The sequence below is a fragment of the Parasteatoda tepidariorum genome, chromosome 10 (assembly GCF_982258835.1).
Source record: "Parasteatoda tepidariorum strain Cologne lab strain chromosome 10, Ptep-v5.0, whole genome shotgun sequence".
Lineage (NCBI taxonomy): Eukaryota > Metazoa > Arthropoda > Arachnida > Araneae > Theridiidae > Parasteatoda > Parasteatoda tepidariorum.
Genome location: NC_141764.1, coordinates 48,833,256 through 48,858,937, shown reverse-complemented (window position 1 = coordinate 48,858,937; position 25,682 = coordinate 48,833,256). Strand labels below are relative to the sequence as shown.

Genomic DNA, 25,682 nt, shown 5'->3' with positions numbered 1-25,682 from the left:
AAACATTTATTCATAGCCTTTCGTCCTTCGTGGAGGTTACTATATATAAACCGTATTCACATTACGCTCACGTTTTTATCGCTAAAAACTATGTAATCGAGTGCCGTTCTCTTCTGGACGGATGCATATTTAGCACTCACTTACATTCATTTTAAATGCTCCCATGTGAAATGGTTAAATAGTTGCAAGCAATATGTGGTGAATTTTTCTTTTCTTTCATTAACCCGAAAAATGGCGTTGTTATTGCTAATATACTTCTGACCCTATTTAATATTGACCATCTTTTTATTAGGACACTTTTTATAGGGTTAAAATTTTTTACCTTCATTTTAGCCATCAGTTGTTGATGATCTCTTGTAGCATCTGCGTTTCCTGGTGATGTATGGCGCCACATTTTCAAGCCGATACTCGTGTAAGTAAACGTAAGGATGAGCATTGGCAACAGAAATGTAATCACAAAAATAACCATCGTGTATATCTACAAGAACAACAGTAAAACTTCGTTAAATTTTTCAAGAAATTCCAACATTTTAAACTAACTTTCTTTTCTTTTGAAGAACCAAAGTTTTTACATTTAAAATTTCCTTATACGAAATTCAGGTTGAATAAATCAATAAATATGTAAATATTAAGTTTTATTCAGTGTAGAACAGACATCTAATTTAAGTGATTCGAAAAAATTATTTGATTAATTTTCAAAAGAGGCAAGTGTAATAAATTGTGGCTGGATATTTTATATGGCAGCTTATTTCTTTCTTCTTCGTGTGTTTATAAAATAAAAATCTCTAGTGATAAAGAATATTTCCTACTTATCTTTGCAATATATATATATATATATATATATATATATATATATATATATATATATATATATATATATATATATATATATATATATATATATATATATATATATATATATATATATATATATATATATATATATATATATATATATATATATATATATATATATATATATATATATATATATATATATTTAAAAAAAGAAGTTGGTCATGTAAATCTTAACTAAGTTCTAATAAGTAAGCAATTTTAATTTTTGAAAATAATCCAAAAGAAAAATTTCATATTAAAATGTAATTATTTTTATTAATATATATTTTGGTAAACACAAATGTTTCTGTTTAGATAAAGTAAATTTAGGATATGTAATAATTTAGCCACACCAAGTGCGACAGATTTGGTGATTAATGGTTTAAAACAAAAAGTGAGAAAAATTAGCGAAAAAAAGTGAAATTAACAATCGAAACTCCTTTCAAAATATTAACTAGAATTTCTAACATGGTATATTTTGAGCAATCAAAAATTCTCAAACAAATTGCCAAACGTAAATTTCTTTATTTTGTGTAATCAAGTAAAGATGACGTAAATTTAAACAACCAAAAGAAAAAGAAAAAAAAAAGAAAAAAGACAACGACTTTAACGAGTTTTTAATGAAGAAAATGGAAATGATGAAAATTCATTTTTTTACACTTACAGAATGCATGAGTATGTAAAAAGTCCATTTGTTATGCTGTGATTAAAATTATCACTACATAGAATTTATTATATTTAAGCACTTCATTAATCAGTGATCAGTAAATGATAGTAACGTGTTTTTGAATATTTCCAAAATGCACCACAAGAAAAGATAATAGTTTCAGTGTGAACTTGATTAAGAAAATTGTTAGTTATTTTTGCTAAATTGGTACTTAGATTCAATAAAATGGCAACGATAAACAAATTGATAGAAAAAGAGCAGAACAGTGTTGAAATTAAAAAACATTATTGCCAACTCATGAAAATTATGAAATACTATTCTTTTTTTTCAATTACAATGTAGTAGAAAGTGATTGGTTAAGCTAGGAAGAAAAAAAAAACATTTTTATATGCTTGTTCAAAATAGAAAAAGCGTCTACAACTGTTAAAATATTACTGTATAATTGCCCATTTTTATATAATTATGATTGTTCAAAATATAAATAACGTCTATAACTGTTAAAATAACTGTTTGTATTGCTTGTTAAATATGGGTTACATAATTTGCAAAAGAGTGAAAAAAAATCTTCTTCAGAACAAAATATATGACGTAATAATAACAGCGTATAATTTTTGCGTCAATATAATAATTTATTTTTCCTTATTTGTGCCTATTGTTTCATTACAGTCATTAAAATAGCGCCATTAAAAATATCATGAAATATTTAGGAATCATTTAATTGAATAATTTTTAGTTTTAATGCAATCATCTGCTTTAGGAAATCAAAATGATTGTAAGGTAATTGCAGGGGTTAGTGAGCAAAACGAATGACAAAGAATCCATTGAGACTTTACATGAGAAAGTTGAAATAATATATATTTTATAATTTTCAATAATTTGTCAACAAAATAAAATCAGTTTTCTCAATCTAATTATCATTATAATATATCCAGACAAGATATCTTTGTACTGGTAGAGAATTCCAAAAGCAAATAAAGGTTAGGTATTTCATTTATTGAAATGAGATTGTTGGAGTGCCGGTAATGATTTCCAATGAACAAATATTATGAAGATATCTCCTTTTATGCAAAGGAGCATAAAATACCTTGCCATCTAGTTCATCCCAAACTTCCGTGCAGTCATAGAACTCTTCTCCATCATAAGTTATCTTTTCCGCTTTTCCGTGAATAAGTTGAAAGCTCGAGAGTCCAAAGGCTGATATCCAAATAAATCCCATTATGAGTGGTCCTCTGGATTTTGTCCATCTTAAACTCAAAGGGTACATTATAGCATAATACCTACGAAGAAAATGAATTTGAAGTTTAATAAATTATGTTATTCATAGTATAACAATGATTTTATACAAATTAAGACAGGCTTTGTGCTACATATGAATAAATCTTAGCAGCGTAAGAAAAAAAGCACAAATAATAAATTTCTTACCGCTTTATATGTGGTATTGTTTTTGCCTTTTTTCACGTTGCTTAGCTTTATTTCTACAGATTTAATTTTGACAGGATTTTATATAAACTACATAAAAAATGTGAGCCGTGATGGCTCAGGGGATAAAGCGTTCGCCTTCTAAAGAGGTGAACCCGGTTCCGATCCAGCGATTGCTGGTCGATACGAATTTCTCATCCGGCTTGCACCGAACACAGTGCTGATGTAAAATAATATCAATGGTAGACGGATCAAGAGTTAGAGTCCCTTTGCCGTCAGTCTAATTCGTAGTTTTCCTCTCCATGCAACGCAAATGTGGGTTAGTTCCATCAAAAAGTCCTCCACGAAGGCAAATTTCTTCCAATACTTGATTCAGGAGTTGATCCTTGTCTTCTGGATTGTGTTCAAAATTACAAGGTACGGAATTGAACATTAATAGTCGTAAACCCGAAAATTTGGTCGGCTGTTCAACGACGGTTATAAAAGGAAACAAAATATAGAAAAATGTAAAATTTATTTCATTTGATATAAACTAATTGAAGTTTGATTTTTGTTATGATTATTGATATAAATTTCTAAAACTATTTTATAAATGTTCTCATTTAGGATTTACTTAGTATGAATTATTCTATGTATCTAAAAAATCAGTATTCAAATCTGTAGAGTCCTACTGATGGATCTGCATACAATTTTAATTTAAATTAGAGGAAATACAATTAATAACCATCTGTGTTTGGTTTAAAATTAAATCTTTATTATTGAGTTAAATGATGAAAATTGTTCAGCTTTCAAATTTTTAAGGTAGTAAAGGATTATTTACTTTACTATGTTACATATATACCATCTAATGTATAATTTATTATGACACAGGATTTAATTTTGCATAAAAAAAGTTTTTGAAAACCATTTATAAGATATGAAAAGTACGTAAGAATAAACCATTTTGGTAGTATAGTGGACATTATGTGCCTTACTTCATATGTGCCTTCGCTTCCAGGGATTTAATTTTAAATATTTCTCATGATTTGATATAACGCATATTTTAAAAATATGTGAAGAAAATGCTTACAATTTATTCTTTAAACCTTATTTAAATTTCCTGGATCATGAAGTTAAAAATTGCTAATAGTTACATTTTTTTTTAATGTATTGTTTACAAACAAAGGGAAAGCAAAATCTTTGTTTAAAACTTCTGCTCTTTATTAAAGTAACTATGGAAAGCTTTAATCAATATTTTAATTAATGAATTTCGTTTAGGTGGCACTGTTAACAATGATTATTGTTTTTAATTTATCGTCTAACGTGCATCTTTCTTTCGATCTTGAAATAGGGTCTAATAATGAAAAATATATTACAATACAGAATTATGAAACAATTAGCAAGCTAAAAAATTTATAATATTTTAATGTTTCAAGTTTTGATTCAATAAATAAAACGATATATAAACGATAGTTAAAAAAATGGAAAATGTTTAGAAAAGTGTTTTTTTTTTCAATAGACGAGTAGTATTGGTTTTAAAAGATTAATCAAAAAAGTAGCTGCAAAATTAATTTCATTGATTTTTGAAAGTCTGGTATGGAAAGACTTGTATTTTAATGACAGTAAAAAATTTACTTTTGAACAATTAGTTAGAGATAAAAATAGTTAGAAACTTGTCAAAGAGAGATGTTTATAAATTAATAGGCAGTTTTCAATTATTTTTTGCTCAAAAGGTTTTACAAAGGTTATTAAATCAATTAAATTTAGTTGTTTAACTATATTTTGAACAACTAAAGAAGCAAGTAATCTTTACAAAATGCAAAGTGTTCAGTCATATTTTTCGACAGTATATCGCGTTAAACAACTCGTGTGTTACCATAAGACATAATGAAGTATTCAGGTAGCTTTTAAGCTAAGTTATTTTTTTTATTTTATTTAATAATACACTATAAAAATAAGAAGTATGTGGATTCACGCATGGCAATTCATACAAATCAATAAGGACTTATAAGTTTTATAAGCTATTATAAGTTTTAAATTGCATCACAATAGTGACAGTAATCTTAAATTTTAATTGTCTTTTGGAAGGAAATTTTTGGTAGAATTATGTGTATTTGAGTTTATTTATATTTAATTAGTATTGTTTTATCACTTTTATAAAGTATCATTTGAATCAGAACTGTTTTCATCGTTGGACTATTTTTTTGTGACGTTCACTGGTGTTGCGTTACTGCCCGTGGGAGGAAAAAATATCAGTTTGAGATTCTTTCGCCTTGCTGTCACGAGGATAGAAGATGGTGGAGAATGTCTGAGAGGTAAATGAACTAAAGCCGGAGTCGCTGAGTGGATGAACTAAGGCCAGAGTCACTGAGTGGATAAACGGAAGTGATGAGCTAAGTTAGGCCAGAGCCGCTAAGTCTGAATCTGTTTGAGACCCACCTCGGCGTCCCATTGCCGAAAGTCTGCTGTTCCACCTGTGCTAACTGCCATATTAGAAGGAAGCCTGAATTGACTGTTAGAGTGCTGTCTATCAGAAACTGGATTATTGACTTGTTCCACGAGATTTGGCTGCAATACCGGTGGGCGTTCAAGAGATTTGGTCTGCAACTTCAATTGAAGTAAAAAAAAACTCTAAATTTAATTTTAGTATAGTTTTAAAAGAATAATTTATCTTGAATTTTAATTGCTTCTTCTAGATTTTAAGACAAATGTACCTTTTATTTTTAATCGCTTTAACAGGATTAAGAGAATATTGTGATTTTTATTTTTAACTGATTTTGTAAGATTTTAAGATAAGTATGCCTTTCATTTTTGGAATTTTAGAATATTGAGCCTTATATTTTTAATTGCATTTTATTGAAAATTTAATTTCGTATTGCTAAATTTTAAACCTGAAGTATCTAATAATTTGTACATATGTGATATCTACGTAATAGCATTTGGAAATGATTTGAGTTTGTTTTTGCTTGGAAATCTTTAGTAACAATAAAATTGTTTGTAAATGTTTAATGTTTCAAATAATTCCTTGACTGATTTTCCTTCCAACCTGGGTAACACTGTTACCAAAGTTACTATATTAATCACTGGATAGCGTAAACCTAAATTTTAGAGGTAACAGTACAATTTAAGAGACAAGTGTTTATTGATAAATTATAAAACTACCCCTATAAGGGCTAGTAGGATCAACGCTTCTGCTCCTCATTTGCTTGATGTTTAGAAAAAATATCCTGAATAATTTAATAAAAACATAATGTAGAAGGTTGCTGAGAAGTATATTTGAATAAACCTCAAAACAACTTGTGTAAAAATGTAATCTGCACACTTTTAAAATAGCCTTCCTAATCAGATTGATAAGAATGGCATTTAAATCAACCTCAAAACAACTTGAAGTGTAAAAAAATAACTTAAACACTTTCATAACTACCTTCTTCAGACTGTTGATATGACGTCCTTTTAAATAAACCTCAAAACAACTTAAAGTAAAGGAACAATAACATGAGCACCTTTAAAATAACCTTCCTAAGTAGGTTAATATAAAGAGCATTTAAATCAACCTCAAAACAGCTTGGAGCAGTAAAAAATATCCTGTACACTTTAAAAGAAAACTGCCTCAGTAGGTTGCTATGAAGTTGTTTTAAATCAGCCTCAGAAAAACCTTAAATGTGAAAAAAACAACCTCATAAACCTAATTTGTACCCTGTGAGGTTTATTTTTTGTCGATAACTTCAAATAAACCTTAAACCATCCTTAACACCTTAAAACAGTCTCAAATAAATCTTAAAGACACCTTAAATATTTGAAAGGGAAACTTGTTCAGAAAGTGTAGATCAAGTTGAAAAGTCAGATATTAAATGCCTTAGGGAATTTTAGCTTCATAAATAATTAGAAGTTATCAACTTCTTTTTATAGATGGTATGTATAGTGAGTCAATAATAATAATAATAATAATAATAATAATAATAATAATAATATATATATATATATATATATATATATATATATATATATATATATATATATATATATATATATATATATATATATATATATATATATATATATATATATATATATATATATATATATATATATATATATATATATATAAAATAAAACCAGCAAGTCGTGTCACTCCACAATGTTATAAGTGGTAGCATTATATCAATTGGTGTAATCTGAATTTGTTTAGTTTTGCCAGATTCTTGAAAGATGTCTAGAGCTAATATACTTAAATTAATTACAAATAGTGATAGCAAATATAATGTTAATCTAATTTTTTAAATATGAAAATATAATCAATCTATTATGTGATCTATATTTTCTCAGAAAATAATTATTTCATTTACTTGATTTACGTAATAAAAATTAAATTTTTTAATATAAATGATCTATAAAAAAACAAACCTTAAACAAAACATAACATATGCATTTTAGGATATAAAATTTCTTACAATTCCTTCCATACCGTTAGAAGTTTTGTAAACTGAACTTTAAAACTTTCAATGTCGTAAAAGTTCTGTTTTTATGATCAGTAAAAGAAATGTTTTTATTCACCGCTAACAACATTTATCAATTTTATCGATAACAATAAAAATTATTATACTATCTTATAAGTAGATTTACCAATAGTTTATAAGGAATTGGAAAAATATAGTTTGAAACTTTATTGATAAATGATAAATATACAACAGTGATAAAAAGATCGCATTATTTTTTTTCATTGCAAAATAACAATGCTTTTAAAACTACGCGACTGGCTTTTTTTTTTGTTAAGAGTGCTTTCGGCTATTTTAATTCTCAGAAATGTTCAAAAATATTTATTTAATTCTTATTTTTGGCTCATACCTGGATGTTTTTCTTTTATAAAACTTGAATTTTATTTCAGCTATTTAGCGTAAATATATAATCTTCATACAATATAATTTTTGTTCGTATATTAAAGATAAAATAACTCTATGTAACTACGTAAACGAATAAACTAAAAAAAGGCATTCAATAAAAATACTTCTTAAATATAACAAAGTAATTATTCACATATGTAATGTAGTAATACATCAGCATAAGTTTACATCATACTAAGTTTTAAGGTATTTTCTTTAGAAAAAATCATTTGAATATTGATTAAGTAATGTAAAAAATATGTATTTACAATGCATACTATTTTTTTACTATAATAAATTCAAAAATGAAGTATGTAACTAAAATGATGTGGTGTACTACTGAAAGTTTTCAAAGGTTGTTTTTTTTTTAAATACAAATATAAATGCAATATCAGTGCAAAATTCTGAACTATAATATTTACTTTCATTTAGTTATTTATTAATCTATCTCACTACTTAGTTTTCTGTTAATGCAAGATAAATTAAAATTTTTTAAAATTACAATATGACCGCATTTGGAACCCGATATAGTCAAGCATCTGTTAACCCAGCAATAAGCCTCCTTGAAACGTAATGGAGTTCCCTTAAAGCGAATTACGTAAGATAAAGTTCAAAGTATACTTTGTATAACGGTTTGATTTTACAATAATGAGTTTTTTAATTGTTAATTCTTTTTTAATTTTCGTCAACTATGAAATTTTTTAGGTTTTTTTTACTTTTTCATTCCAGTTATTTTTGAGGTAAATTGCAATTTAAAGTATGGAATGGTTTGTAACCATGTCGCTTTTCCGTGTGCTTATTCTTAGAACTACACTCCTTATTTATTCCAACGAAAGCCTTCATTCGTCATTTTAGACACTTCTTTTTCATTACTTTATTTTTAGCTTTATTTTTAACTTAAACTCGTAAATATACTTTTAAACTTATTAACTGAAATACTTTTATATATACTTTTATATTATTAACTGAAATATACTCTTATGTACTTATAAGTTAAATATACTCGTAAATATACTTTTAAATTTATTTATTCCAACGAAAGCCTTCATTCGTCATTTCAGACACTTCTTTTTCATTACTTTATTTTTAACTTAAACTCGTAAATATACTTTTAAACTTATTAAATGAAAATTTTGTATAATTTATTTAAAAAGTGTTAAAAAAAAGAAAAAAAGAAAGAAAGTCCTCTGTAAATGAAATACCAGTTTTTCAGTTGTTCATTATGTTAACATTATGAAAATAATGAAGCAGCATTAGTTAAATAGCAGGTCGTATGAGACTACTGAAAATGTTTACTACAGCCAAGTGCGCACTATATTACGAGTTCATTATTGCCGGGTTAGACACGAAACTTATCCTGCTATTACGAAAATTTATTCAGCTATTACAAATTCGCGAATGAAATTATTATCATTATTATTATATTTTTTCTTGAACGAAAATATCAGACAGGAGGAAAATCGAAACTTAAAATAAGACAGCATAATAGCTACCTGGAAATTTTAGATGGGATTATACTTCACAATAGAATGCGTTTTCCTTATAAATCTTTTAATGTTTGTTTAAGATTTGCCAATATTTGCTTGGTTGCTGACATTTTTACAGAAATATTTAGATGTTTCATTCACGGGATAGATCAACTCTATTTTCTGAATTTTTGGTCTTTTAATTTTAAAAAATTTGATTTAATTTTAATACGCAATTTTAATATAAGGCAGTTGGGTACATACCTTAACGAGGAAGCTAATCATTTTATCTCATGAACGGGGGTTCAAAAATAAAGCACCGCTGACAAAGCAATATTTTCTTTCTTCCTTCAACATATAAGGAGTTTTCAGTACCTTGCGTTTCTTAAATGGTGACCCTTGGCTATTGGAATATAAGAATCTAATCCACATATGAATAGTAACACTAAAATGTCTATTAGTTCTCAATTCTCACGATAGGTGGAGCCACAAGATAAACCGATTTATCCTCACTTCTCGGTTCATTTGACAAAACACAACCTAGTCCAATATACTTATTCCCTACCTAGCGACAAGCCTAACTTAACCGACCTCCAATGAAAGTCTTATGTCCAGTCAAATTTCATTTTTAATGTTTTTAAATCATGTTAGTTTAAATGGTTACAAAACCGAATAGCCTAATATTCACCGTTTTTAACCGTATCATTTGCGTATGTTTATAATACCAAAATGTGAAGACATGTTCCCAACCGAAAATTTAATGTTTAATTGGATGAACAGACAGCTACTGGTTATTGACCGTAATTAGAAACTGAAAATTGTAACAGCATGAGAATAAACTTATTAGACGAGAAAAGAGGAGTAAAACATTATTTTTCTCGTGATAGCTATCGGATTTTAAATAGCGCGGGATATATGTATAAAAGTAGTTCATATTAAATTCACTGGTTTTTAACTACGAAAAATTTTCAAAGGATTTATAAATTTTTGGTTGTAATTTAACATAAACTTTTTTGCTAAAGAAAGACATCATTAAAAATGGATCATGGAAATGAATTATTTTCTTAAGACCTTATTATAAAAATTGATTTTATGACTACGTGACGGGGCATAAAATTTGTATAAAATTATATCAAAAATAGTTTATTGTAGAGAAACTTTTAAGACTAAAAATGTTTATTTATTTTACTTATTTTTAAAGATAAACTGACTTTTATTGATCCATAATGATTCAATGGCAATAAAAACTATCTAACTTATAAACGCACAATATTCTAATTTTAAATTAGGAAAAATTTAAAAGAAAGTTTATAAAAATTAGTTGCTCAGTTTCTTTTCCTTCTTTGATTCTATAGGGGAGAGAGGGGTCAAATGTAACAGGGTACGATTGTAACAGAGTAAAAATTTCGAGTGTCTGGTTTTAGATTTGGCTCCTAGGTGGCGCACAAGGTGTATTTAATAAATCTACGTGTAAACCCCTGATGGCAACCATTTTTATGTACTTTTGAAAGAGTTACATCACAAAAGATATTTTCACGCTATGTAAGTACTTTTTTGGTATTAGAATATTATATTGTAACAAAGTAATTTTGTTTAAAAAAATAAAAATTATTAACCGAATATGTAAGTTGTTGTTGTGTTGTGTCCAATCCTTCAGGATCTAGCGACAGCTAGATCAAATCCAAGAGACCGTGGACCCTAGCAAAATCAAGCACCAGAAGTGGGCTATCACGGATGTCCGCAAGAGCGAGCCCCAAGCAGTCGAGGATATGATCGGGGGAGGCCGGCATCAGGTGGCACTTGGTGCACGTTGGAAAGACTTTGCGGCCGCATTCAAAGGTCATGCTTTTGAGGTGCCCACTGATAAATCTTGAGGCGGCCGTTTGAGCCTGTCTGTCAGCCTCAAGATCCAATGCACATCCTGGTCTTTTCCTACAGAACCAGGGATGGGCAGGAGGGGAGAGCCAGACCGAATATGTAAATGGACACCTTAATTAACATTTAAAAAAAAGAAGATTAGTTTCGTTAATTAACTAGCATTGTTTTTATCAAATGAAGCTGAAATGGCGTCTTGGGGACGATTGTAACAATAAGTAAAGAGACGATTGTAACAGCTGAAAATAAATAATCTTATGTTTACAAGCCATTACTTAACTCTTTAGGAACCACCAATAGTTTCCTATATCATTTATATTACGTTGCATGTACATTATTTTATTTGTCACCTTTCACAGCACAAATTAAAATTTCTAATCCCTTAAAGATAAAAGTTTAACCCTTTAGGTCTCTGCTCATTATTATTTTTACTCCTAAAATATTACTACTATTTTGATCAATAAAAACATATATCACAACTATGATAATATGTATAATTAACTATGTTTTAGTTGAATTTATGAACTGTTACAATTGACCCCGTAAGTGGGGACAATTGTAACAAGTGCACGACTGTCAAAAATTGTTTATAACTAATATAATAACATTTAAAATAAATAAGGTATTTATTTTTTTTCTAGTAGAGGATAGTCTACTGTCAATTAATACTAATATATTGGATTTTTTGTTAGTTAAAAATAGTTAAGTAAAAAATGTACAATTGACCCCTCTCTCACCTACCTACTAAAATAATTTTTAGTTTTTAAGTTAAGGTTTCCTTTAAAAAAAAGTTTAACTTAGCCTTTCAATTTTATATAAGATAGCAAAATATGGTCTTCAAAGAATTTATTATCTATTCCATTAAAGCTTACAATAATAAAATAGAGTTAAATAATAAATTACTTGACCAAACAATTTAAAGATTTCCTTTAAATAGTTGTTAGATTCGGTTGAAATTGAATTATTTTGTTCACTTGTTTAGTTAGGTTTTTAAATTAAACTCTTCTTAAAGAAACTAAATCTTAAGAATTTATGCATGTTTTAAAATGAGAAAAGACTATGTAAATACGATTCTACGCTTCTACCACAGCTTTGCTTTATTTATTTATGTTTTTCGATAAAACATAATTTATTATAAGTCATATGCAAAATACTTTACATAAATTAATTAAGTTAAACCAGTCTCAAAACTTAACTTTAAATATATATTCAAAATTTTAACTTCTATGTCATTTAACTTAAAATATAATTAAATGTAGAAATTATATTTGAAGACGTGTTGTACACAAAAGTTAAGCTTCAATTTGAATTTCAAAGAGTTCAGCTCTTGGAGCATATAAAGTTTTAGTAATGAAATAATTTCAGTAAGTAAAAACAGTTTTCATATTTTTTCTTTCGATTTTTTCAAATTAAAACACTTTATTAATTTCCTCTCATGTATTTTATACTCGTAGCATTAATTTTTCATCGCGTTGTTAATATCGAACAATTGCTGCTTGATTTCATTGATTATACCTCCCTTTGAATTTTTTATGTTCTTAGCCCCATTGTTGTATCATAAATAAGAGATTAATGGCCTAAGAACATGAAAAATGAACAAAATTTGAACGTAAACAAACATTTAATGTTTTCAATACAGGGTAGGAAAGGTTATCCAATTTATTCTTTAAAACTAACTTTTGTTACCCCAGATTCAGATTGAAAAGTCTTAAGTTGGAAAAAAAATGCACTAAAATGAAGGTTCTTTTAAAGAAAGAATTATTTTAAATTTCCCGGAAATTTTAACAAAAATATTGTTATTGAATTCGTAATTCGATAACTTGATTTAAATATTTTATTGGAAATCTTGAACATTCTTCAACAAGTTCAGTATATGATCAAAAAAATTTAAAATATTTTATTTTTTCATTGATGTTACAAATACCCAATTCTAGAAAACCGTTAGATACCTTAATATTGCCTTGTGTGAAATACATATTAAGAAGAAATTATTTTCTTTTTCTAAAAATTGTTTTCATTGTTCAACTCTTAATGTCAGTTAAACTATTGTTCATATAGGGGGAAAGTAGGTAAGATAGGGTAGCTAAGATTCAAAAGCCTGTTAGAACTTACTTTTTCGACCAAAAACTGTTAGATTTAATCAATATATTCATTGTCTTGTTGTGTACAATATTTCATTCCAGAAAATTCCTAGCTATTCTACTTTTCTTGCAAATAATTTTGTTCCAGAAACAGACATTCGAACAGATTTAGGCATTTCTATTTTATATGAGAATTTAAGAAAATTATCCCCGTAATTTGATTGTGTGTGACGTAGTCACGACCGTACTTAGGGGGAGGGGGAAGATGAAGAATTATCCCGGGGGCCGGGACTGCAGTGGGACTTGTCAAAATTCTTTACGTAAGATATAGTGATTCAAGCTGCAAGGAATTTCTTTATATCTATATAAAACTTAGAATTTTGTACAATGGATCGTCAAAAATTCTGCAAAATATAAAAATAAGGCTTTTTTGTACTTTGAGGAATGGTAAAATAATAAATTTTGCCCCAGAGCAGTTTCTTCAGCATTGGTTGTTGTTATTCTCTTCATTTGTCACACTTCAGCTATCGTGAGTTCATCATAGATGCACATGAAGGGTGTGGGCAAGACCTTAAAGTTATCAAAACAATGCTACCATTGCTACCATGGGACTAAATCTTTATTAATTGTTAGGGTATGAATCTTTAGTAAACATATAATAAGCTGGACTCAATTTAATTTTTATACTTGCATAAGGCCAAAAAAAAATAAAGCTAGTTTAAAAACATACGAGCATTAGAGAGTTAACATAGTAAAACAAGCTTATCGACGCAGGCGCCAGGAATTAATCAAAACAACATGCCAATATGATAGATTCTTCTTCTTGAATAATGGAGTATAATTGAGAATCTGTCCGCTTGCAACCAGAACAAATTTCGTCACAATCAATTTACCCTGTCTTACTCCATTCCTCCCTAAATTGGAAAGATTAAAATTACAATGACTGTGATTTCGCTTCCTGAACTTTCTGAAATAAAAGAAAAATTGAACTTCTACTCTCTTCTAAATTTCCTAGAAATGAACTTAACAGCAGTAGAAACATTTCACATGGTACTTAAAAGTATTTCCCTTATAACTACTTGCTTTAGACATTTGTCGCAGACAGCGTATTTTATCTATTATGCATCAACAGCATATGTATCGGATTCATCTTCTCGATCTTGCCTCTGAGTGATTCTCGATTATCTTAAATTTCTTTCTTTTAAATCTTAAAGCTAAGATAGGCACAGACTTTCGGAAACTATAGAATTGTAAACAATGTTCAATAATGGTTACTTATTTACTCATTAAAGGGAAACTGGAGTCTTTGTCAGAAAATCGTGTACTTTTCGCCAAAACATATTCTAAGATATATAATACTTTAATGAGTTCATTACTAGAAGTTCCTTGGAATTTGTTACTCAAGCTTTTATGTTTCGTTTAAAGAATTCGCGTTCTCAGAAATTTCGCTGAAGAAAGTATTAACTTTATTTGAAAGATATGAATATGAAATGTTAGAATTTTCCTTTTAAAATTATGGTAAAATAGCCAGCAGCAGTCTGTCCATTCTTTTAACCATAAAGATTACGGTAAGGAGCATTTTCTTCTTTATGTTTTCAAAACCGTTTGCAATTAGTATGGTTAAATAGCCATCAATACAAAACTATATGGTTTTTAAACCATTTACAACCAATACGGTTTCAAAACGAAATTTAATAGGACTCTGAAGATAGTTTAGTAGCTTTTTGGTGACTCCATTTATATATGGCAGAGAGTATCGACTTCCAATAACCCAGGGTTATAAATTGGAGAGTACTGGACATTAGAAACTCTTCATGTGCTGAAGGGAATGAAGAAAATATTGCGTTGTTAACGCGAGGACTCAAAACCACGTTTTGTTGTCGGTCATAAGACTGAAAGATTGGCCCTCGATGCTATATATACCCATCTGCACGTAACAATGTCGCCTAGTTGCTGAATAAAATTCTGGTTGCTAAACCATATTAGATAAAAACAATCAATAAATATTTTTCTAGAGAGTATCGACTTCCAATGACCCAGGGTTATAAATTGGAGAGTACAGGACACTAGAAACTCTTCATGTGCTGAAGGGAATGAAGAAAATATTGCGTTGTTAACGCGAGGACTCAAATCACGTTTTGTTGTCGGTCATAAGACTGAAAGATTGGCCCTCGATACTATATATACCCTTCTGCGAGTAACAATGTCGCCTAGTTGGTGGATAAAATTCTGGTTGCTAAACTATATTAGATAAAAACTATCAATAAATGTTTTTTTCACACTTTGAACAATTTGAATATCATATTTTTATGGTTATTTGACTATTTTGGTTGAATATATTTTTTTTGTCGTATGCCTGTTTAGGCAGTAAGGGTGCTATAGTTCCTGTTTTTCAGTGGCGCCATCTATGGCCAGGAATTTGACTTCTGCCACGTCATTCACACAACCACAACCCGCTTATAGGGCGGGTCACATTCACACACAAATGATAAAGCACATAGAACACATAAAGAGAGAAAGAAACATCCATGCCCTGCCCGGGATTCGAACCCAGGACCTTTCTGATGCAAGGACAGTTGAATATGATAAAATAACAATTAAATTAATTGTAACCATTTTTACCGAGAAATTTCAAACAATGTGTTTTTTGCTGATTAATGAAGCTTATAAAATGATAACCTCTTTATTAAATATTTCACGAACATTATTTGTTTACATAACATTCGTAATATACATATAATGATAACACTTTAGAATAGTAAAGATAATGCTTCCTCAGAGCTACATTAATCTCCTATTTTGATTGCAACTATTAACAGATGAACGGTATGAATAGCATTGAGAGCAATTAAAATCGCAATCATTAGTCAATATTATTCAATGCATTATCTTTCCATTAAGTAGTTTAGGGAGTTCTATGCGTTAAACTGTTAGTATAATGGGTCGTTTTCATATTTCGGTGCTTTTGATATGTACCTTGAAGGAGTGAGAGATTTTATGCAATTTTGGTTTATAAAATGAGCTCTGGTGTGCACTGTTAAGCATGTAAACTGCAAAATTGTTAAATCGAATTTAAAAGGTGATAGTATTTTAAAGCAATTTTTCGAAAGGAAAATAGAAATATATCTACCTGAAAAAAAATCTGTACTGTTTTTTTTCTATAAATTACAACAAAAAAACAACAAAAAAATTACAGTGTTGGGTTAAATATTTATGATAAATACTCAAAATATTTTCTAAAAATATTATACCAAACAACTAATAAGTATTATAATTAGTATAAAAATATTTATTTATTCAGCTAAATAGTTTGGAATATTAGGTTTTTTGCCTAAAATTGAATCTTAAAAATTTTTTTAGAATTATTTGGTTTTCATATTTTTTGTACCTTAAATTTTCATGTTAAAACGTCATGTTACCCGTCATGTATGTTTGACAATTTGGAATCAGACATGACAATCTTCGTTACAGACAGAACGTTATTTGAAAGGCTTTTTCTTTTAAAGGTTGAAATTTAGATAAATTAAGAAAAAAGTTTTATATGAAGAAATTAGTAAAACTTATTAAGAATTATGGTAAGGGACAAGGGGATTTTAATCGTAGTTCTTTATTATTTAAAATGAATCATGAAACGACATAAAGAATATTTAAATAGTTTAAAAGAGATAAATTTGCTTCGTTTTTTATAAATTACGCATTTTTAAATAATATTCTTTTTTCATTTAACAACTTCTAAATTTCTCTGAATTTTGAAAATGTTGAATTTCCAAAATTTGCTTCAAATTTAAAAAAAAATGTTTAAGGGAAATAAGTTAATGCAATTTTATTTTTGCAACTAATTCAATTAAAAATACTTATAAAAAAGATCTGTAAAAAATAAAATTAAGTCAAGTGGTAGGTAGGCGTAACAAAGATCACGCCTAAATCAAATTTCATTAAAAATCAGCATTTGTTTAATCTCTTTAAACACTTAACTAAATTATTTTTTTCCTAAATATTTTTTTTCCTTTAACAATCATCAATTAATCTTAAAGTTTTTTAATTGAATGCAATTTCTTGAAAACGAATATATAAAAAAATGGCTTTTAGAATTAAAATGATTCTTGAGCTATAAATAGTAAATGAATGAGAAAAGAAGTTAACATATTTGTTGGTGTTCATCAAAAATATTACTGCTGTATACCTTTACGCTATATTAATGAGCGTTATTTGGCTACAATACATTCAAAAAAAAGTTTTCTACATTAAGCACTGCTGCGAAATGAAGATTACTAAACTCTTACGATAGTAATTGTAACCTTTTGAAAGACACTATGACGTTTAAATTATTATGTTGTCATTAATTTATTAGAAGCAGAAACATTACATTATAGAAAAACAATTTAAAAAAAATATTATAAAGAGAAACATAAGTTTCATTTAGCTCCGCTTCAGATTTAAAATTATAACGAATGAATGTCGACATTCCGATTAATCAATGAGATTTTCATTCACGAAATACTACGCTGCAAAAAAGTCCGGGTAAAATATCGGTATAAGTACTAACATCTTGCGTGCATCTTCCATAAAATACTTGTATTATAAAATCATATTTATCGCATAATATTGTGATAATTTACCGTAATCTTTACAGAAATATTTATTGAAGTACAATGATTTTAGTGATTTTACCGTGAATATTGCTGCAAAAAGTAGACTATATAAATTTTTTTGTTCCATAAAAGTTCATGGCAGAAAGTACTAGCACCTTTAGTACTAGCACTTTTTACAGGTAACCTGAATAAAAAGTTCTAACAGTGACAACGGGTCTTAAGTATTCATATGGATTATCTTTTAATACCTTATAGATAACAATCATCTGAAGTTCTTAAAGAAAAATAATTTGCATCTTAGGATAATATTTACATTCTTTCAGTGAAAGAACTGTAAAGTATGTGCTGTGCTGAAATAAGTAAAAAGTAAGTGATTGTATTTACAATACAATCACTTTTCAAAGCAAAGCTATACACATTTTGAAGCGATAGTTAAAGAAATGTAAGTATTATACGGTTAAAAATCATTTAAAAAAAATCAATGCGCCGTGAAAAATTCTGGAACAAAATACGCACGTAAAAGGTACCGACAGTTTGGTCGTCGGTACTTTTTACCGTAAAATCCATTTTTACTGGCACATGTTACAGAATAAAAAATCTTCTAAACCATAATTTTACAGCAATAATTACCGTAAAATCACTGAAATACTATAATGAAAAAAATAATTACTGTAAAAATTAAGGTGTAATATTTTACGGGAAAGAAATATTTTACGGTAAAAAGGATTTTATACCGCAATTTGATCCCAGGATTTTTTTATAGGGTATTTCAATTAAAAAAAATTCTTGCATTTTAAGGATAATGTCACAAAAGTTGTAGAGATATCATTGCAAACAGAATATTTTGTGAGTATGTGCAGTTAATTTATTAGTGCATTTGTCTACTAAAAATTTTACTTAATTTTTCTTACTGATTCCATTTGTGAAATAAATATATAACTTTTGCTCTAAATGTTGCGAACATAAGGATAAAAACAAATTACCAATAAAAAGTTGTCAAATGTAGTAATTTTTTGTTAGCTTATTTTGTAGTTAATGGACTTGAATTCTGATTTACTGTCTGCTATTTTTATCTGTAAGACCATCCCAAATCACCTCATTTCAAAAAATAAAAACGTATCATATGTGTGTATAAAAATGCATTTTTGAATTTGCTGAGACTACGTATACACACTCACAAAGCATTAAAAATTTATAAAATTTGAAGGAAATAAAAATCATAAAATGGATTTCCCTCCTCCGAAAACTGTCCTCATGGAATACATAAATAATTTACTTAGATAATTCACCAAACATCTTGAATATGTGTTATGCTAAAAGTTCTTTGGAAATCAGTACGAAAAATCATTATAGAAAAATTTATGCAGCTGTGAAGAATGAATATTTTATTTTAAAAGCAATGCATCTCGCATGAATATTTTTTTGTTATTGAAATTTTTTATGCTTTTATAAAGGTTTAAATCTGAAAAAATATACTTCTTGACATCTTTTTAAATAAATATTGAATGCAACATAAATAATAAGAAATATATTTTTTTTCCATTATTTATTCAAGCGAAGTTTAGAATTCATAATGGTTTAGCGAATTTTACATATTTCATAAATAAAGAATAAATGCACGATGAATATAAATATATATATATATATATATATATATATATATATATATAGTAGAACCCGTTTAAGAAGTTTTTCAAGGGAGTGGAAAGAAACGACTTATTAAACGGGAAAACTTATTAAACGGTGAAACTTAAAAACACGTTAATAAAAAACTAAGAAATTTGAAATTGTGTAACTTATATTAAATTCTCGGCCTAATGAAATAAATATTGAATTTTAATATTCATTTAGAAAAAAAATTGCTAATAAATAAAAACAAAGTAACCTACTTTATTTTTTGTTTCATACAATGTAATATACGTTGTTACAATAATTGACTAGATTTCTGTGAGAAAAAATCGTGTAAAGTGGTTTGTTTTTGTCTTTTCTCACCTACCTTTAAGTGAAAATTGTCCAACTGCTGTAAAAATTTAAACATTTCCGGGGGTACATTTTCAACAGTGTAAATAAATTTCCTAAAAGTATCCAGCCTTTCCTGGCATCAGAAAAGCTAGGTGGTTCAGCAATATCTTCTTCAGTTTCACTGAATTCTTCTGTATCATTTGTAACATCACAAATATCCTCTAATGTCAGCATATCACAAGGTAAAATTTCGTCGTCAACGGATACATATTCTTCAAACGATGCTGTGAAATTAAGTTTATTTTTGAATGACTTCCAATCATTAACAAAATTTACGTTTGTTTCTTCGTCTTCATCTGATATTTCATATTCAGCTTCTAAGAGATATTCTTCAGTTGTATCTCCGTCAGAGAATCCAGCTTTCCGAAAACAGTTAGCAATGACAGATGGTGTTATTAATTCCCATGCTGATACAATTAACTCAATCGCTTCTAACATATTGACTTTTTTTAGCTCTCCAGAATTTTCAAGTCCTTCCAGCATCCGTTTCACAAGTCGCATTTTATAATGCTGCTTAAATACCTTAATAACTCCCTGATCCATTGGTTGTAGAACAGAAGTAGAATTTGGTGGTAAGAACTGCAACTTGATGTTAGTGTACTTATTCTCCTTGGAATGAGCAGCGCAGTTATCTACGAAGATTATGATGTTTCGTTTTTCTTTTCGCATATTACTGTCTAATTTTTTCAAATACGTTTCAAAAATTTTAATTGTCATCCAGGATTTTTGATTACTGTCATAATCACAAGGCAGTGACTTAACATTTCGAAAGCATCTTGGTTTTTTTGATTTACCGATAACTAAAATCGGTAATTTTTCTATACCATTCATACTGGCCCCAACTAAAATTGTCAAACGTTCTTTACTGTTTTTTCCGAGATGACAGGGTTCACCTTTAAAGGCAAAAGTTTTATCTGGTAAAAGATTGAAAAACAGTCCACATTCATCCATGTTAAAAATGTTCTTTGGTTGATACCCTGAAATAATTTCAGGTAATTTAGCTTTCCATTCTTCAGCTTCTTGTAAATCAACGCTGTTACAATCTCCTTTAATTGTTTTATAAACTAGACCAGCTCTTTTTTTCATCCGATCAATCCATCCATTGGAAGGCGTAAAATCAACATTCAATTTCTCCGCAATCTCTAATGCTTTTCCTCTAAGAAGAGTTCCGTTGACAGGTATGTTGGCGGATCTTGCTTGTTTAAACCATATCATCAGTTTCTCTTCAATATTTTCGTATTTTCCTTTCTTCACTTTTTTTACTTTCTGGGATGCACTGGAACAAGAAGAGTTTAAGATGATGTCTTTCTTAGCAATAATGCCATTTAACGTAGTAACAGGAGGATCTAAATTTTTTGCTATTTGAACTCGTGTTAATTGAGGATAGCTGTCAACAGCTTTTAAAATTTTTACTTTGTCATCAATAGATAGAGCTTTACGCTTAATGCCTTTACAGGACATTTTCCACAAAAATCAAACTTTTTACGATGATTTTTAAGATAACATAAGCGCCTACACTAAGAAAATTTTCAACGAAATGCTGCTAAATGTTTAGATGTATCTTTCTCTTCAGTTATTGAATGGGTGTGGACAGCAGTGAAGTTCGTGAGTCACCAGGCTATTCATTTAAGGTGGACACAATGACAAAGCTATTCCCTACATTCTTATCAGTTTCATAGTTCATCTAAAGGTTCACATTCCTTTGCTCCCACCTGTTCCTGATAAGTCACCTTTTTTTGTAACAAAGGAGTGATGAAGGTCAGTGGTCAGTACCCATACATGTGTTTGTAAGGGCAAGTTAAAACTAAGTAAGACATTTTAAATAAAATTTTAAAAAATTGAAATTAGGAGTGGAAACTTCTTAAACGGGAAAAAAACTTCTTATAAAAGTAAATTTAACATTATGGTAATTGGTTTTTTTAAAAAATAACTTCTTACGCGGGAAAACTTCTTAAAAGGGAACTTTTTAAGCGGGTTCCACCATATATATATATATATATATATATATATATATATATATATATATATATATATATATATATATATATATATATATATATATATATATATATATATATATATATATATATATATATATATATATATATATATATATATATATATATATATATAAAAGACTGAGTTTCAGTGATTCAAAAACTAATTGCCTAACATTCCCTAAGAACCAAAAAAGAATCGGCAGACACCCACGTATTAAAATGAGTGTCAATCATAGCCAAACAATTAAGCAAGTCAGAGAGCTAAAATATCTCGGTGTTGTGCTCGACCCGGGCCTGAGCTGGATACCCCATTTAAATCAGATCAAAGAGAGAGTGAACAATTTTAACAACCACATCAGACGGGTGGCCAGGGCCACTTGGGGCCTCAAATCATCGATCTTAAAAATCATCTACCTCAGGGCGATCGAAAGAATTATACTCTACAGTGTCTGGTATCGCACTAATACAAAAATCAATGACAAGCTTAAATCCATTCAGAGATCCTCCTTGATTACCATGACAAAAGCCTACTCTACTACAAGTACGGAGGCCCTCCAGATACTGGCGGGAGTGATACCTATTCACTTAAAGATTCTTGAAGATATCAGCACAAAAAGATTGACCTGGGGCTGGGGGTTGGCTGACTTGGAAATAGTTTTGGGCCACTCTCAGGACTCGATTGCACTGGAACAACGACCAGTAAGGCAACACCCCTCAAAGTTTGTTTCGGTGCCTTGGGGTAGGTCACTCCCCACTAATGAGGGGTTGGAAATTTTCACGGATGGTTCAAGAGTGGAGTTCGCCGAAGAGACCGATAATGGAAGTAGGATAAAGCACAAGACCGGTTTTGGAATTATCATCAAGAGAAATGGGATAATCATTAAAGCGGACTCCATTAGACTCTCCAACAATTGCAGTATTTTTATGGCTGAGCTGATGGCAAGTAAAAGTGCATTTGATTGGCTGGCTAAAAATGACTACCCGGACGCCACTCTTTTCACTGATTCGCTCTCATCGTTGCAAGCCCTAAGTGACCCAACTCCAAATAACAAAGAGACAGAAAATACTAAACAACTATGGAGACCAAACATCACATGTAACTGGGTCAGGGCGCACATTGGCATCCTAGGCAACGAGGAGGCGGATCAGGCAGCCAAGGAAGCCGTCAGTCTCAGCCAAATCAATTTAGAGGTCCCAAGTTCCAAGGCCCAGATCAAAACAATCATCAAGTCCAACAACCTAAATAGATGGAAAACAGAATGGCAGAGCTCCGAGAGAGGTCGACAAACCTATATTTTTTTTAAAGACCCTTCCACCAAACGACTACAGGCCAACTTTTACCTAAACCAATTACTTACTGGACACGGGGTGTTTGGAGAATACCAAAATAGACTTTTCAATAAAAACCCAAATTGTACCTACTGTGGGGACAATCAGACAATCGAACACTTGATCTTGAACTGCCCACACTTCCAGACACTCCGTGGAAACCATTTTGCAGGACAAAATTTGCACCAATGCTTTGCTAAGTTGGTCTGTAGAAACATAGTTAAACAAATTATAAAGGTAACATTGGAGGACACGCTGAACCACATTTAACTATGCTCGGAGCCTGCGAACACTATTGCTGGTGTCTTGTGTATCAATCTAATTTCATTTTAAACTTCTCTACGTTTTAACTTGTATTGTTTTTATAAATTTTTAATTTAACAAGCATTGCTTTTATCAACTTTTAACTGATTGTTTTGATTCTTAACTTGTTCTGCCTTTTAACCTCTTTATCGAATTTTAACTTCTATATTTTTATCACTGTTTTGCATGTTCCTGCAAAGTTTTAACATTTTTTGGTTTTTGGGTGATTTTTTTTTTTTTTTTTTTAACCTTTTTACTACTTTATTATTTTATTTGGTTTTAACTTGTTTTATAGAATTGTACTGAACATTATTTTAGATATTCAGATTTTTATATTCACTGTTGATGTAACTTTTAGAGATTTATGTATTTTTAAGGTATCATTTGTGTATTTATCAACTCTCGTATGCCCTAAAATAGGGCGGGGCGAGATAAGAATAAACTTATATATATATATATAATTTGCTAGTAAAAGAACCTTCATTCTGTTAATAAAACTCAAAATATACGGTATTTAAACCATTTGCTTGGAAATTTTTCATTCATATGGTAATGATTTACCGGAAATTCTGGTTTTCTAAACTATATTTATTTTTAGCACACATTCAATAAAATTTACAAAACTGATAAATAAATTTAACCAATTAAATGGTTTCATGAAATAATCTAAGGAATCATGATAAAATTATGAATTTTTGTCAAATTTACCATACTTTATAACATCTTATAAAACCATATGTAATTTTCAATTTTGCAAAATCATTACCAGAGCACCATGGTAAAAATTACCGAGCTTTTTGAGAAATATTTAATCCTTTCATCATTTTATGGCTAAGCTTTCAAATAAAGAATAATATGCTACATTAGCTGTAATATTACAAGAAACTTTTCTTTCATTAAGTTATAGGTTATAAGTTAAAATAACCAAAATTTATTTTAATTAAATTTAATTAATTGAAACTTTAATTCGAAGAACATATAGTCCTGATATACAGATAATCTTTCAATCACGAGTTGAGCTCTCAGTGAGAACGGGAGAGCTTCTTGTGACTGTCAGACAGTAATAAAAGAGCACGAAAGTAAAAATTGCAATTTAATGCTATTATTTGAAGATTTAGTCTCAGGATATGAACTAAATTCTTTGTGCAGCATTAAAAACCATTGACAGTGTGAAACGACATAATGTGTGGAATAAACTTGATTATAAAATAGGCGTTCGCCTGGTAGCAAAAGGAGTCACGCGTGGTATATTTCTTACTAAAAATGAAATTTAGTATAAAATATCTTTAATATATGTATAATAAGTGAAATATGTTTTTTAAATATATATATTTTTAATTCTGCTCATTCATTTGTGCTAATCCTGTAATTTTGGAAACCAAATCAGAATAATTATTTTTATATCGTTGATTTTAATATGAGAAGTTTAGCAACGGAAATAGTTGAGTTACAGATTATTTTTGGTAGGTATTGGTCATCCAAACCTAATATGTTGACTCAAAACATTTTTACAAAAAAGAAACATTTAAATCATATAACAATTTATTTTGATATATAAAACTAATTTAGTAATTATAATTACGCTTACAGTGACAAAAATTCGGCTCAAATTATGGTATAAAGTACCGGCACTTTGGACCTTAAAATGTTAATTACCGTAAAATATTAATTTGAACCGCAAAATATCATGCTGCAATTTTTAATAGCAATATTTATTTAATTAAAGTGATTCAGTGACTGTATGATAATTACTGTAAAAATTACGGTATATTAGTTTTTTTGTTCTTTAACATGTTCCAATATGAGTCTAAAAATGGAGGGATGGGTTTTAGGGTAAGAAGTACTGGCACCCTGAGGGCTGGTATTTTTTTACCGTAATTTGATCGGAAATCTTGATAGTGTATTGCGTAGCAGTTTAACTCCAATACTGAAAACTGTATGCACGCGACTCACAATATTTGTTCCTAACCTTCTCATATGAAAAGAATAACACTTTCTATTAATTTTAATGCCAGAATACCTTTTCTTTTCAGTAAAAATAACTATAAATTTGTTATTTTAAATGTTTCTATACAAATTTGACAATAAATCTACACCCGATAAACTTCAAAATTTAAATCTATTTTATTTTCAAACAAACAGAAGACATTTTAAGAAAGTTTGTCTTTCTGTTGCCGAATATCCCTATACAAAATCTTCAATTTAAAACAAAGCTTTGTTTATATTACCTAG

The 25,682-nt window shown here is 28.8% G+C and overlaps 1 protein-coding gene across 1 annotated transcript in view; it reads right to left on the bottom strand.

Moving 5' to 3' along the window:
• The window catches only part of LOC107442746 (RYamide receptor-like), a 134,141-nt gene that overhangs the window by 9,222 nt on the left and 99,237 nt on the right, over positions 1-25,682 (bottom strand). Inside the window, exons 2-3 of the mRNA XM_021146868.4 lie at positions 2,589-2,781; positions 323-478 (exon numbers count right to left, since the gene is read on the bottom strand). Of these exons, the coding sequence (XP_021002527.2) occupies positions 323-478; positions 2,589-2,781 (349 nt within the window). The remainder of the gene's footprint in view (positions 1-322; positions 479-2,588; positions 2,782-25,682) is intronic.